Source organism: Athene noctua, chromosome 7 (assembly GCF_965140245.1).
Source record: "Athene noctua chromosome 7, bAthNoc1.hap1.1, whole genome shotgun sequence".
Lineage (NCBI taxonomy): Eukaryota > Metazoa > Chordata > Aves > Strigiformes > Strigidae > Athene > Athene noctua.
In genome coordinates, this window is record NC_134043.1 from 19,557,816 (window position 1) to 19,571,853 (window position 14,038).

General features: G+C 37.2%; 2 protein-coding genes across 4 annotated transcripts in view; one reads left to right on the plus strand and one right to left on the minus strand.

Annotated features, from left to right (window-relative positions):
* Nucleotides 1-5,785, plus strand: part of SLC4A10 (solute carrier family 4 member 10) — a 121,678-nt gene extending 115,893 nt beyond the window's left edge. For all 3 annotated transcript variants that reach the window (XM_074910881.1, XM_074910882.1, XM_074910883.1), the window contains exons 25-26: nucleotides 3,493-3,666; nucleotides 3,994-5,785. In XM_074910881.1, coding sequence (XP_074766982.1) covers nucleotides 3,493-3,559 — 67 coding nt within the window. In that variant the 3' untranslated portion in view covers nucleotides 3,560-3,666; nucleotides 3,994-5,785. The remainder of the gene's footprint in view (nucleotides 1-3,492; nucleotides 3,667-3,993) is intronic.
* A 2,031-nt stretch (nucleotides 5,786-7,816) lies between these two features.
* The window catches only part of LOC141962310 (dipeptidyl peptidase 4-like), a 40,640-nt gene continuing 34,418 nt past the window's right edge, over nucleotides 7,817-14,038 (minus strand). The window contains exons 24-26 of the mRNA XM_074910272.1: nucleotides 10,140-10,212; nucleotides 9,816-9,889; nucleotides 7,817-8,941 (exon numbers count right to left, since the gene is read on the minus strand). Of these exons, the coding sequence (XP_074766373.1) occupies nucleotides 8,843-8,941; nucleotides 9,816-9,889; nucleotides 10,140-10,212 (246 nt within the window). The 3' untranslated portion in view covers nucleotides 7,817-8,842. The remainder of the gene's footprint in view (nucleotides 8,942-9,815; nucleotides 9,890-10,139; nucleotides 10,213-14,038) is intronic.

Genomic DNA, 14,038 nt, shown 5'->3' on the forward strand with positions numbered 1-14,038 from the left:
TGAAACAGATAGTCATTGTTTTATGGTGAAAAAATGCAGTAAGAGAAAAAATTTAGTAGTGAAATAGATTTTTAAATTTTGTCACCCCAAAATGGCATGCTGCCTTTCAGTGTTGGTTCCTTTCCCTCAACAGCATAAACAAGACAAACAGTTGATGACCAGCAAATCTTCATTTCAGATACGCATGGAGCATCCCACCTAATGTGATCATTTTAATGCTGTTTCACTGACAGTCAAAATATCAGCATAGTTCTGATTTGCCTTCCACCCTACATGTGGGCTGAGAAGGATCCTGGCACAGTGAAATCAGCGTGGTGCATGGGAGAAGGATGTACAGTAGGGTTTTCTTACCTTATGTGTCTCTGCTGTCCAGGCTGTGAAAGCCTGGAGAAAGAAGAAACTGATGTTGTACAGTCACAGCCACTGGGTATGCAGTAGTTGTAATTTTTCTGGTGGATGTTGCTTTCTTTGATGGTATTATGGATTATGTAAACATGTACTGTTTTTATCGGAAATTTTCAAAGATCCTTTGAGCATTCACAGAGACTGTGGCTCAGACAACATTGGTAAAAGATGATTTGGCCTTTCCACTGCAGTAAAATAGAAACTCATTTTTCAATGAGCTCATTTTCAATTTGTTCTTGTATCTTTGCTCATGAAAACAAAGACTCGGGTGAAAAGGAACTAAAGGATCGCAGGTTTTATGGTTTTAGATACGAGTGTCCTGTTGTAAAGGAACAACATAAATAATCTGCAGTCCTGCTTTTTCATGTACTTTAGCTTGTCTCAGATTCCCAGACAGAAGTAGATTCAAAGACCTTTAAACCTGGAAGGCTTACTTTCTGATAAGGAAAACCATAGACAACATTAAATTTAAACCGTATTACAGACAGAGCTAAAGAAATATTGTATTCCTAAATGCACATATCATTACATGAAGATATAATTCAATCCTACGTAAGTACTGAGAAAAAAGAAAGCTTGGAATGGTGGCAGTCGTAAGGATAATTTTTGCAAATGATCATCAGTATTACATTACACAGTTCCCCTCAGTGAAGGGTCTCTTAGCAGAAGGGAAAAAAAATAATGTTGTGTTCAACTACACAAGTGTTTAGGACCTGTTGTCAGGTCTACTTTCTCATACTAATAACCCAAAATATTATTAAATGGGCACAATGAAATCATCGTACAGTATTATAATTTAATGTAATGCTTTTTACGTAAGGCACTGATCAATTAACAATACAGGGTGATTTCTGGAATACATAAAATCTGGAAGTTCTTAATACTAATTAAATACTGAGTTTACCTGACCAATGAAATGACTGGCCAATAATAAACTAAGATCATCTCCAAAGAGAGATTTTTAGGGAGGAAGGTTTATACAAATGACTTCTTGGCCTGATGCATGTACATTATCTATAATAAGCTCTGCCCAGCCCCTGGCTCTGTGAAGTAGTATAGTGCATGATAGTTCTTACATCCCACACTCCTAACTGTATTTAAGTGTTTAAAGAGGGGATTTAAATGAGATTTACTTAGTCAACTGTTGCCTTATGGTAGAGGCAGCTGGACTTTACAATTTTCCAACCTTAATTTTTCATTATGAAAATTTCTAGGGACCTAGAGGTCTGCTTTTGAATCTGTCTTGATAGAATTCACACCAAGGCACATGTCTGAAACATAGCCCTCTGTGGTACATGTAATTAACTATTCCTCTGCCTTTCCTTATATTAAGCCCCTCAGATAGCAATTTCAAAACATATGCAGAAGATCTGACCATGTATAGAAGGTAGTCCTAGCTGGTCTTTTAAAGTATTGGAAAAAGAGGCATCTATCACTTTGTAGATGGTGTGAGTTTCCTTCTCTACCTGGAAATATGCAAATCCTGCATTTCAAACCTACTTTCTCAGGACTGCTCCCTTGGTAGGGAGGAAGAGAGCTCCAGGTCCCTTACAGATCTACCAGTTATGTGTTTTACTGGTAAAAGGCTGGACTTGTCCTTTTTTTTTTTTTTCCCCTGAATTTCTCAAGGCATTAAAGCCCACATCCGCAGGAGATGCTCAGAGGTGTGAATCCTAAATAGAAGGAGGACTTTCCTGGTATCACAGAGGCACCTAAAACCTGGAAATATTATAAACTGTAAGGCACACAACACATTCTCAGTGTTTGCTTTTACTAAGCACAGGTAACTCTCCGCCTGCTGTACTGCTGCACTTTGAATTCACCCCCCAGGAATTTGTTTGCATACCCTTTGTGTGCAGAAAGTGTAACATACCCAATTCTATCACTGTTCTACAGAAGGTGACAGATTTGGCAGTTGAAGTGGCAGAAGTTGGTATTCTTTAGCTATTTCCATTAACACCTCTGGAAGCTGCCATAGGCATAGAAGTAAGCTTTGGCTGAACTGAATTGTATCCTTAAAGCAATTTTTATGTGAAGAAAAATGTCAGATGATTGTAAAATTGTGCATGAATCACCTTAAGAATTTGAGAATTGATCTTGCTTTCTTTAAGCCTTGTGTAACTCAGACTATTTCTCATTCATTCTAGTTAAGGAATTATTCCCATGAAGCCTGGTAGGTTATATGCTTGATACAGGTTTGTTCTCAGAACCATCTTTTTTTTAGATACCCTGCCACTCTGTTGAAGGCTTGATTTGCCTGTGTTGTGGAAGCCTCGTTGCATTTTCATAGTGTGACTGAAACTCATTGCAAGAACATGACTTTTTATTTATTTACACTGTTGTAAATTAGGACCCTCTTCACAAAAAAAAAAAAAAAATCATCTGCTTTTCACATATATTGCTTTCTGTAGGAAAATTATCAGTGTTTTAACTGGAAAGAAGCTGCATACAAATTTGAACTCTGCTACAGAGTTCTTATGGCATGCATAAGATCTTCCAGGCTTATTTTTTTAAAAAAGCTATTTCCTTATATTGTATGCATGAGGAAGTACGTATTCAGCTCCAACTGAGGAATACTGTCACTCCACAGCCCCCAGTCTTCTCCTGCTCTCCCCAGTCAAGACTGAAAGCCAAATACTACAGTTGAAAATTGGCTTGCACTACTCTAGTTCAGAAACATTTCTTCTAAATATACACTGAGCAGCAGAATACATCTTAAAGACAATAAATACTTATTGTGACCTCTTGTTTGTGCCATTTAAGAAAATGCTGGTATTGTCTGAGAACTGTACCATTATTTAATCAATTAACAGTTTTATTTGCTGGGGAAAAAGAAAAAAGTGGCTCTCTTTGCTTGCATGCTGGCTGACTTGTCTGTCTGTACATCTTCAGTTCTCTACCTACCTCATCACTAAAATGCTGGCTGATGTCTTCTGCACCATTCAGCACAGAAACTTTCACTTGCTTCCCAGTTTGTGCTATGCAGCATGAAAAATTAATTAAAATACGAATGCAATGTTGGTTTTCAGGTAGATTATTAATATATATGATAGTGCTGCTCTAACTTTCTTTTCCTTCTTTTCTTAGTGCTGAAATCAGAAAAGAGAAGAAAGCTGACTCAGGGAAAGGTGTTGACCGGGAGACTTGTCTATGACTTGTTCTTCAATTATTTTTTTTACAAACGAATGAAAGGAGTGCCACAACCACTAAATATACATGATTTGACCTTGTAACTTTGTCTTTCATCTCAAACTAGCACAGGTAATGTAGTGCAATATATGTCTCATTTCACCTTGTCTAAATGTCTACATTGTCTAGTATCTGTGTAAATGTCTGCAGTAGCCAATGCAAAAAAATCTTTGTTCTTTGCTGATATTGGCCATTTATCAGTATCCACATCATAAATTTAACAAGCAAAGTTTCTTTCAAATTCAACTTTCCTGTTAATAGGTTTGTACTGTATTTTGCTACTTTTTCTGTGTGAGAATACTTAATCGTCGTTCAAGATGAACTTGAAAACACTAGTTCCAATTTTTTTTTTTTTTTTTTTTTTTTTTTAAATCACCTAACTTGAGTAAATGATTTCAGGAGACCCAAACTGACAAGCAAACATTAAAGAAGTTTTTAAAGTAACAACTGACATGACCCTGTGAACAAACTAACAAGGATAATCCTTTCCTCCTCAAGCTGCCCTTTTGAAGTCATGGATTACTCTTGCAATGAGGATTGCAGGGTCAGATTCTGTATTTGTGAAGTTTTCCTTGATTTAATACAGTGTATTTAATATTCAAATTTGTATGTAACTGGAACATAGTCATATATATATATATAAAAAATATATTAAAATATATATTAAAACATTCTCTCACCTTAGTTGAAAAAACACCACATCCTTTGATGTGAAACACATATTTCTTAAAATGCAATCTGTGATTACAGTATCTTACCTTGTATTGTATAAATTTTGCCATGGTAGGCCAAACAACTGCATTACGTTATTAATCCACCCATTATTTTATAATAGGGAAAATTTTGTAGATACAAAGTATACCCCATATGCAGTTACATCACCTGCCCAATGATCTTTCTCTTTATTGCCTAAAATACAGCCACATAAAGGGCATATTTATATTGTCCTCTCTCTACTAATAACTGTAAACCTCTTAATTTCAGAGATTGTTTGTAATACTTAAATGGGTATCCTGCTGTTGGTTTTGTTACAGCTCTTCACTATTCCATCAAGTACATATTGATTAAAAGGTAAAAACAGCATTGCGCACAGTAATATGTGGCTTTAAAGCCATTGCAAAGACACTTTTCGTAATGGATTTTGTTACTGCCTGATCCTTCAAGCTGTTCTTTTGTGCAGAACAAGGACTGTGAGATTAGATATTGAATTAATAGAGGCATGGAGCAAAAGTTTGACTGCGTTATTTGGAATTCACAGATTTTAAAATTTTTTTAAGATAAATTTTTAAATGATTAAATGAAAGCTAACTCTCATTATTATGCTATTATTTTGAATCCTACAAATATAAGAATTAGTCTTGTAATCTTTATAACAACGCATCTACAGGACTCTTAACATTCCCTAGCTTCCTAAAATATCATAATTTTTCCATAGACCTCATGTGAACAACTTTTCAAATCCAGCACATTGAAAGTATTCCTTCCAATGTTTTTGTGTGTGTGTGTGTATGTTTTACTACTTTAGCCATAAATGATAATTGCATTTTGCTTCAAACTAATAAGGTCACTGTTCTAAATTTGACTTAGCATTATTAAAGCCCATTAAAGGCAATTTTTATGGAGAAAAAAAATAAAATCTAATGGACACAAAGGATTTACATTTAATTCAGTGTTTGTAAATTTAGGAAAAAAATGCTGATGCATTAACGTTAAATGCTTTGTTTTGTGTACTTGATAAATTTTAAGATTCCAATTGTTTTAAGGTTAGTATAGAAGTTCAATACTGGTTTGTCCCGAAAGCTGCCTGGTGGTGTTTTAATATGTTGCTGACTTTGTTACAGATAATGTATACAATCAAAATGTATTAGTTTCACTTGACCAACTCTTAGAATATTAAGAAATCAGTGTATTCAATGGCATTCTGTATTTCTGTTCAGTATTTCAGAGTGGTTTTATTTTAAAAGAGTCACTCTGTTCTTGTGCGAATTTAAATGCTATTCCAATGTTAATCTTAACATTCTGAAATCACACACAATATAAAGCAAATGTAGTGCTATATTACTTCTAATTTCATATTCCTGGTCAAAATTACGCAATTTCTTGGATGTAATTTATTACAAAAGTTTATGTGTACATGTGAATAGACTATTGTGTTTTTCACGATTAAGAAATGTTATGTGAAAATAAATATTTATCCTAACTAATTTTCAATTTTATTTTTACCCTGCAAAACCCAGAACAAGTATGCAATAGGGTACAGTGTTTTAAATGTCTACCTGACACTTGACTATGCTTCACAAATTAATGAATCATAGAGCTCAGTACTGCTCCATTTTCAAGTGCAATCTTATTGAAACATGCAGTGTTATCAAGTGTTGGCTTGCCATGCGTGGCTGATGGTGGTGTACTTCGTCTGACAAACAGTAAGTGCACCATGGGGGATGGCATATAACTGACCTGTTCTGGGAAGAGAGTAGGAATTACATTCTGAGGTACTGGTCAGGAGTTGGTTCCCCTTCCTCCTGGGAGAGATGACACAGACTAGGCAGTAGTTGGGTCTTTTTACAGATCAATAAGTAAGGAATTCCTCAGTGCTACAGTATTTCAAGGGTCTAATAGTTGAAGAGCAGCTTAGCCTGCTGCCTATTGTGGGAGCCTCTGCTATTCTCAGGACCCTAAATTTCTGCTACTGAAAAATTTTTAGGCTTATAACCTAGTATTACTGCCAAAACCCAATACCTGAAGTACTGACTCTATCTGATTAAATCCCTGTGAGCTGCTTCACCAGTTTTTAAACCAAAAGACTGGAAGCCTCCTAGCCTGAGAATGGTAACAGTCACACCTCAGGCTGCAGCGGCTTCTGTTAGGATTTTACACAAAGTGTCTTGTACAACAAACTTAAGTACCCATTTCACATGGAAAAAAATACAGAGGAAAAGAAGATAGTTGGTAGGTGCCTAACTCATTCTAGCATGTGACACTACTTCAGACATAACTGGTTCCCAGTGCTACCTTCATACATTAATGAAAGGAACTGGCTTGCTTCTGGGGCCTCAGTTTTAGGTATTTACCTGTGTTCATACATTTCAAGAACACTGTCAGGTCCCTGAGGCAGCTCTACTGTCTGCATTATTTTTGGAGCTGAGGGAGAGCTACCAGAGAGAAAATTAGACACTAAACTGATGTTTATTATTAGGACACTTACTATAGCAATAAACTTTTTTGATGTACTAGCAGGATATCTTAGAAGTTGCTTTCCATACAAAGATATAAGATAACTAGTACTGTACTGCCTCACAGATTAGACTGAGAGTACAGAAGTTTCCCAGTGAGATGCTAGCATCAGTAAGGTAGGTCAGATACAACAAACTGAAAGACTTAATGAAAGACTTAGGACAAAATATTTGGAAAGGGTTTGTTTGTTTGTTTTTTTTTTTTTTTAATGCTTCTCTGATTACACTAAGGGGATTCTTGCAGTTCTTAATGAGAGCCTAGTTAATGTAGTTTTTGGATTAACAGTTTTGTAACTGTTTTCCCCTTGCATACACAAGCCATCTAAAAGTTCATAGTGATCATTTTTTATAGCCTATCTGCTATTACTGTTATCTACTGATTTCTGTTTCTTTCCCTTGAGTCAACAAAGTCAGAGACATTAATACTATAACCTCTTCAAGTCAACTGACAGCCTGTATCCTACAGGACTTTAACACTGGTGACTGTCTACATTAGAGCCACTAATTCACTGAGCCCAAGATTATATTTGTAATACCCATCTCCAGTTTGTTTCCCAAAAAACCTTATTTTGTAAGTCAAGGAAGTTTTGGTTTGTTTGTGAGCCCAAAACCTTATTTTCCACCTCAGGCCCTCTTCTCTTTCTCATTTAAGTACAAGCTGCACAAACTGTCTTGACATTCTCCCCCATGCTTTATCTGTCTGTACAAGTACTTTCACGTTCACACCTGATGTCACCAATAACCCAAAATACATACATAATCACATGCTGGTGTCTAATACAAAGAAGCTAAGTAAGTGTTAGATAATCATGTGACACTCCATTACATGATACCGTTAAACAAAAGCAGAAACTTCACTGTGTCTGTCAAAATTAATGGATTTTTGTAAAATTCTAGGAGTTCCTTTCTTGAGCAACATTTTCAGTGATACGGACTACACCTCCTTTCATAACTTAATGTCTTTATTATTTTAAAGCAGCACAGTTTGTAGTACAAGTGGGTTGCATCTTTTCTATCTATGTGAAATTAAGAAAACTAATGTAATCTTCAGATGGAGAAGCCTACCTGGAGTGCTGAAAATAAATCAGAAGTTTACTGGTAGCCTGCAACAAAAAGCAGGTTGACTAAATAGCATGTTCACATGAGAGTTACAGTCTATCCCTTACTTTAAGTGCCTGCTAGTTTGCATTATGCAGTTTTATGTTTGAGTGCAAGGAATATATCCTATTCATCAGTAAATAGGAAACTCTAAGGAAAAAGATTTTCTGTCCCATAGAGAAACATCTTAGAACTCTAGCAGCCCACCATTAAGATTCTACCAGTGCAGATTCCCACAGTAGCAGCCTTTTTGACTATAAACTAAGCAAAACCCACAGTGCTATGAAACAGAAATTCAGTGCCATTGATTTGATTAGGTATAATTAAAAATCTTTGGTGAAAGCTGGTTACATACTTGCCTTGCGAGACTTCCACAATTGTAATCCAAGAGATAGCAGAGAAAATACTAACTCAACTGCAGTAAAGTGTTTGATTCTGCACAGAAAATATTAACATTATTCCTGATACTGTTTCTAAAATAATAATTGATAAAGCATTAAGTAATTTCTGGAAAATTTCTTCAAAGTTTTATCAGTATTTTCACAGAAATTTTTATTCAACTGATCTCCACATTAGTTCCTCTGTGACATTTTCATCATTCATTACCTAATATAGAAACTGGACTATTTGTCTTTTAGACTGAAAAGGTACTGATTCAAGTAAGTACCATGCTTTCTAGAAGTCTGCAACATACTTACATTCTGGTGATGTTAAAACCTGATTAAACACAATCAATAAAAATAAAGTAGTTGCTTGGCAACAGAAGTCATTATAAAGATCAGCATTTCATTATGTATACAGGTATCCCAAGAGCTGACCCTTATCTCATTTTGATTCTTAAAAGTTCATACTGGCTCAGTGTACATTAGCTAGACTTTTCTGGAGAAGTACCATCAGTAACAACCAAAATGCTGGTGCTAGGACAGTGAGAAACACTGCTTTATGAAATGGCTCATATGGGTATAAATATGCTTATGTGCTTGACCCGTGATGGCATGGTCTTTATCGGTATACCACTGTGGGAAAGAAAAATACAGAGAATGTTAGTTCTAGCTACATGCAGATGATGTACATCAAACATGACAGACATAAAAACACATGCAGCCATTTAAAATTTCCCAGCATGAGGCTATTTCTGCATGGAGGCAAAGACATGACAGTGGGAAGAAGCTCAATGATACTTTTGTCCCTGCTTTGTGTGTGGGATATACCATCTATTCGTGCTAAAAGGACAAAATGAATTCATGGCTTATCCCCACATGGAGGGTAGATGCAGCTCCTCAGTTCAGAGTGGCACCTGATCTCTGTCCTTGTTAGCCCGGTAAGTCTGGCTAAAGGACAACCATGCACTGGTGCACCTGGCTTTCTTCTGTACTTCAACCTTTTCAGCACGGCTCCCCAAGAGCTGGGAGAAGGCAGGAAAGGAAGAGCTTGCACCTTAGTCTGAGAGTTTCCATGTACAGCATAAGAAGGGGCAAGTAACTACTTGGCTTACAAGTTCAATAGAGAAACACCAAATGTAATGGACAGGTTATCTTGCACTTAGATGAATTTAACCTTTCCTTATATCCTATCTCTAAGATACTAGTCAGTGGACTTTGGGTATATTCAGAGATTGGGATTGGCTTGGACATTAAATAACACAAAAAATTTACCAAAATTAAAGGTTAGGTAAACAGGGTGAAATATGAAAAGGAGTTATTTTACATCTTTTCTTGTACAAAAGCTACATGGGTGTGTTATGTTAAAATTTCAGTTACTGAATGTGAAATGCAATTATGTGAGCTTTAAGATAGCAATTGATTTACACCTAACAGGAGGGAGCTTTTACTGCTGTTATTCTCATAATACAGACTCATTTGTATCATGATAAACAAAACAGAACCATACCATTGCCTGAAAATCCACTTCAGCATCAACAAGAGCTTTGGAAATCTGTGCTGCTTGCTGAAAGTGAACATTATCTGAAAAGTGGAAGAAAATGAGGAAATGGGTAAACAAAAAATTACTTCTGTACTACTCTGGGGGAAAAGCAAAGCAATGAACACAGTAGACTCCCCAGCACTGCTGACTAAAACACAAATTAGTTGCAGAAAGCAGTATTATTTTATTGACGTAAATGTAACAGCCTTGCCCCTTCATGCTTTTGTTTTGTCAGTAGTAGAATTGCGAACCTGTCTGTAATACTAAAATGTCTAATTAACTGCAACTCACCATCTGCTGTTCCATGAATAAGGAGATATTCAACTTCCTTGAATTTTTCAGCTCTGGCCATTACTGTTGAACTCTGAAATTAAAGAAAAGGAAAAAAAAGAAAAAAGGTGCTATTTATTAGAAGATGATTTGCTACCAACTGACTTTGATTCCTGCTGACAGTCTGGGGTCCTTCAGATAAAAACAAGCACCCTGGCTCCCCACCCCCCCAAGCAGCATGTTCACATATCCGACAGCGCCGTGCTCGCACTCAAACCATTCTGCACCGGTCTGCAATTATTACCAAGGGTTATGTCTGCAAAGTAACAGGCAATTCCAGAGGGGAAGAGTTTTGTGAGTGAGATACACATTTAATGCATTGCTAACATGTTGTTAGCCTGCAGCACACCACTTGCCATAGGTTTCCTGTGTGACTGCAGACAAGTTAAAAAAATGTTGCCATGGCAACAGTGCACCCTATGATAGCAAGGAGTAGCTATTGCAGAGACTACATGCGTTATCTTCCCCACCAAAACGTGTACTAGTTGACCTGTAGGTAAGTCAACAGAGCTAGTATCTCATCAGTCTCAAGTAGAAAGGGCTGACAAGAAGTTTAAAACAATGCTCTCCCCCAAATATGACAGAGAAATGCCTGAAGTGAAAAAAACACTTGACCAAATCTATGAATAGAAGTCGAGCTACGTTTTGGGAATTTAAATACAATACAGGGATTAAAAAATAAAAAAGCAACTAAGATTAATCAAGAAACTTAAAACAGTAACAACATACTCCCTAGAACATACTAACCACCTGACTTGCTAGTGTGACTAGGTACTAAAGAATGAGGAAAGTGAGGACTGCAGGTGAGATCTTTAATTTGGGCAAGGAAAGGGTATAGGAAAGTGCTCTGACACAAGAGTGGGAAGAAGAAAAGGGAGAAGAGCAAGATGTTTTAGGCATAATGGGGCAAAAATACACTGAATTAAATTTCCTTCTATAAGCAACATTATAGAGGTTCTCTGCTGAAAATTATTAAATCCCTGCAGAAGTTTTCTCTGTATTGCAGCAACTTAAAAGCTACTGTGGCAAGAAAAAAATAGTAAAAATTAGGAACAAAAGAATGTGGTGAGTTTTTTTCTTCCCTACCTTGTATTAAGGCTGTAACCTTGCACAGACAGTTGCATTTAGTACCCCCAAAAAGTCAAATAATTATTAGCAAGACACAGAAGTGTTCTAGTTTCTTTATGTCTCTTGTACACTCATGAATCTCTAAAGCAAGCGTAAATATTAAATTCCTTTTGTCATGGCAGAATAGCATACGACAACCCTCTAAGTGAAAGGAGTTCTTTGTAGTTATTCAAATTTAAAAACCCAAGTTCAGCAGAGAGAAAAAAAACACCCTCCAGTCTGTAACACTGCAATTGCCCCCTTTTGACAGCAAAAGGCTGCCGATCGCCAGAAATCCTGTCAGATGGAAATCCATGCACACTGGAAGCATGACACTATCCACTGAAACGAGTTGGTATCATGGAGTAAGAACAGATAGTTACAAGAGTGCCAAAATCTGAAGAGAGGACTTTGATTCAGTAAGGAGCACTGGTATAGCAGCCAACCAAAAGAACAATTCAGAAAGTAATGGCCCAGTGATATGAAAAAAAAAAAAAAAAAAAAAAAAAAAAAGAATGAACCAAGCAGTATGGTAAATTATTTTCTGTATGTGCAGAGGGAAACTGGACAGATCATCTTTGTAAGGTTTCTTCCAGCAAATCAGTGCTGGTTTAAGGGACTGGAAATCTGTGAGTGGAAGCCTGACTTGAGCTACACTTCTGAGAACTCTATTTTCCAAAAGCAGTTTCAGAAAAAGGATGTTGCTATTTTCCCCCTCCAAGCATTAAACAAAATAAAGCTATCTGCAAAATACTTCAGAAAGAAGGAACACAGAAAATATATACTTCCTCAGTTTTTTTTTTTATCACTTGCAAGTGATGTCTCACTTGCTGTACCCATACTCAACATGAGGAGTCCCTTCCCTAAAACGTGCTTTAAGGACACACAGTACTTCTGCCAAAAAAGAAGGTTGCAAGATAGGGAGCAATCTCAAGTTAGGCACAGTTATAGCACAAAGCAACAGCTACATCAGCTGAACAAAACTCAAGTGGACAGCAAACAAATATGACTTAATTTACCCCTTCTGTTTCATAGTTATACTGCCGGGACAAAGATTCTGAAAAGGTAATATGTACAAGTACTGAAAATTAGGCCCTGCTGAGTGTAACTGGCTTTTCTAAAGATCACACAGCAGTCAACATTTTATCAGCACTCCACAAACAAGTTAAGGTTTGGCTGAAACTGAAGGTCTCTCTCCCTTTAGCATATTCTCAGATAATAGAACAAATGTCAAATCAGTACAAGATGGCATATTTACAAAATTGTACCCTGTTTTGCATAACCTAATGATGCAGCAGTTCTTAAGGACTGAACATTTCAAATCTGCTAGAAAAAGATTGCCAAATCTATGACTGTTTCAAACACTTGCCAAAAGCATATCAAATTCAGAGTGAACTGCAAAATAATCTTCTCACAAGTTGAACAGTCTCTTCGGTATGCTTTACATGGCTACTGCATCTGACCCCTAGAGCTCTGCCCTGATTTAGTCGTAAGTCTTCTACATCAGGGACATTTCTTCCCGGGCAGAGGGCTTCTCTGCCATTCAGCCTAGGATCCCTACACAATTATAATGGGAACTCCACCCATGCTTGCTCCTTTCTTTTACAAAGCTCTAATTTTTAGTAGTTCACAACTACCTTAAAAGGCACTGATTGCACTTAATTAGCCTACTTAGAGGAGTGTGAGTCATCCCCCAGACTCGACAAGTATTGAACATCTCAGATTCTCTTCAATAAATGTGAAAGCTAACATCACAGTAATAGAAAGGTAGGGTGTATCCTTCTTACCACATCTAGTTTCTTGAGACTATATATTCAGAGTCATTAATAGTCTGTGCATTAGGAAGGTGCCTTGCTGCATGCACCTTCTCTAAGCAGATGTGTAGAGTGTCATTTCTTTTAAATTAGAACACAGTACAGAGTTTATAGAACCTTTCACTTTTCAAGCCAGCTTTAGAGTGGATGCAGTAGGGTAGAGAATATATGATGCAGCACACAAACCTGACAGTACAAAGTTAACAGTTCAAAAATGCTTTAACAGCTTCAGCCACAAGAGCTTTCAGTACATGTTTTGCATTTACTTGCTAAAAACCATTCCGTTCAGAAAACGGCTCTCATCAGCAACAAGGGGCCAGGAGGCTGGCTACTGGGACTAGGACAGTGAACAAAGGGGCTGTAAACCAAGGAACATGCTGGGCTGAAGTCAGTAAGGGTCTTCAGCAACAACGAAATCCTACAACCCTTCCACTGATGCTGCATGAAAAGCAACAAACTCACTTCTCAAGCTACACCATGCCTCCAGGTTTATGTGGAAAAGTAAATTCCAAGTAACACATTATTTGGGGCTTATAACGAATGAGGACTTAAGTTGCATTTTCCTATCTCTAAAAGCAGCAGTGAAGTGTGACAATCTGATCTGTGCAATTACCCCTCCTCCATCTAGCCACCGTTCTCCCCAATTAGTCCTCTGAGTAACACATTTGAAACCTTTAGCTCTTTGGTACTGGCAGTTTCAACGTGGCCATTGCCAGCAATGGATACTATGCCAAGAAAATCCGACTCCTGGCTTGAAAGGATTAAACAGTCCTCTGTTGCCATCTGTGCCGTGAAGCTGGTGAATGACTTTGTGCACCCAGAGCGTTAACGTTCGTTCTGCACGACGACAGTAACTTCTATTTACACTGCTACCTCGCAGACCTCCTACTGTTCCTACTGCGTTAAAAGAAATGCATTTGGAAAAAGGCAGGCAGGCGG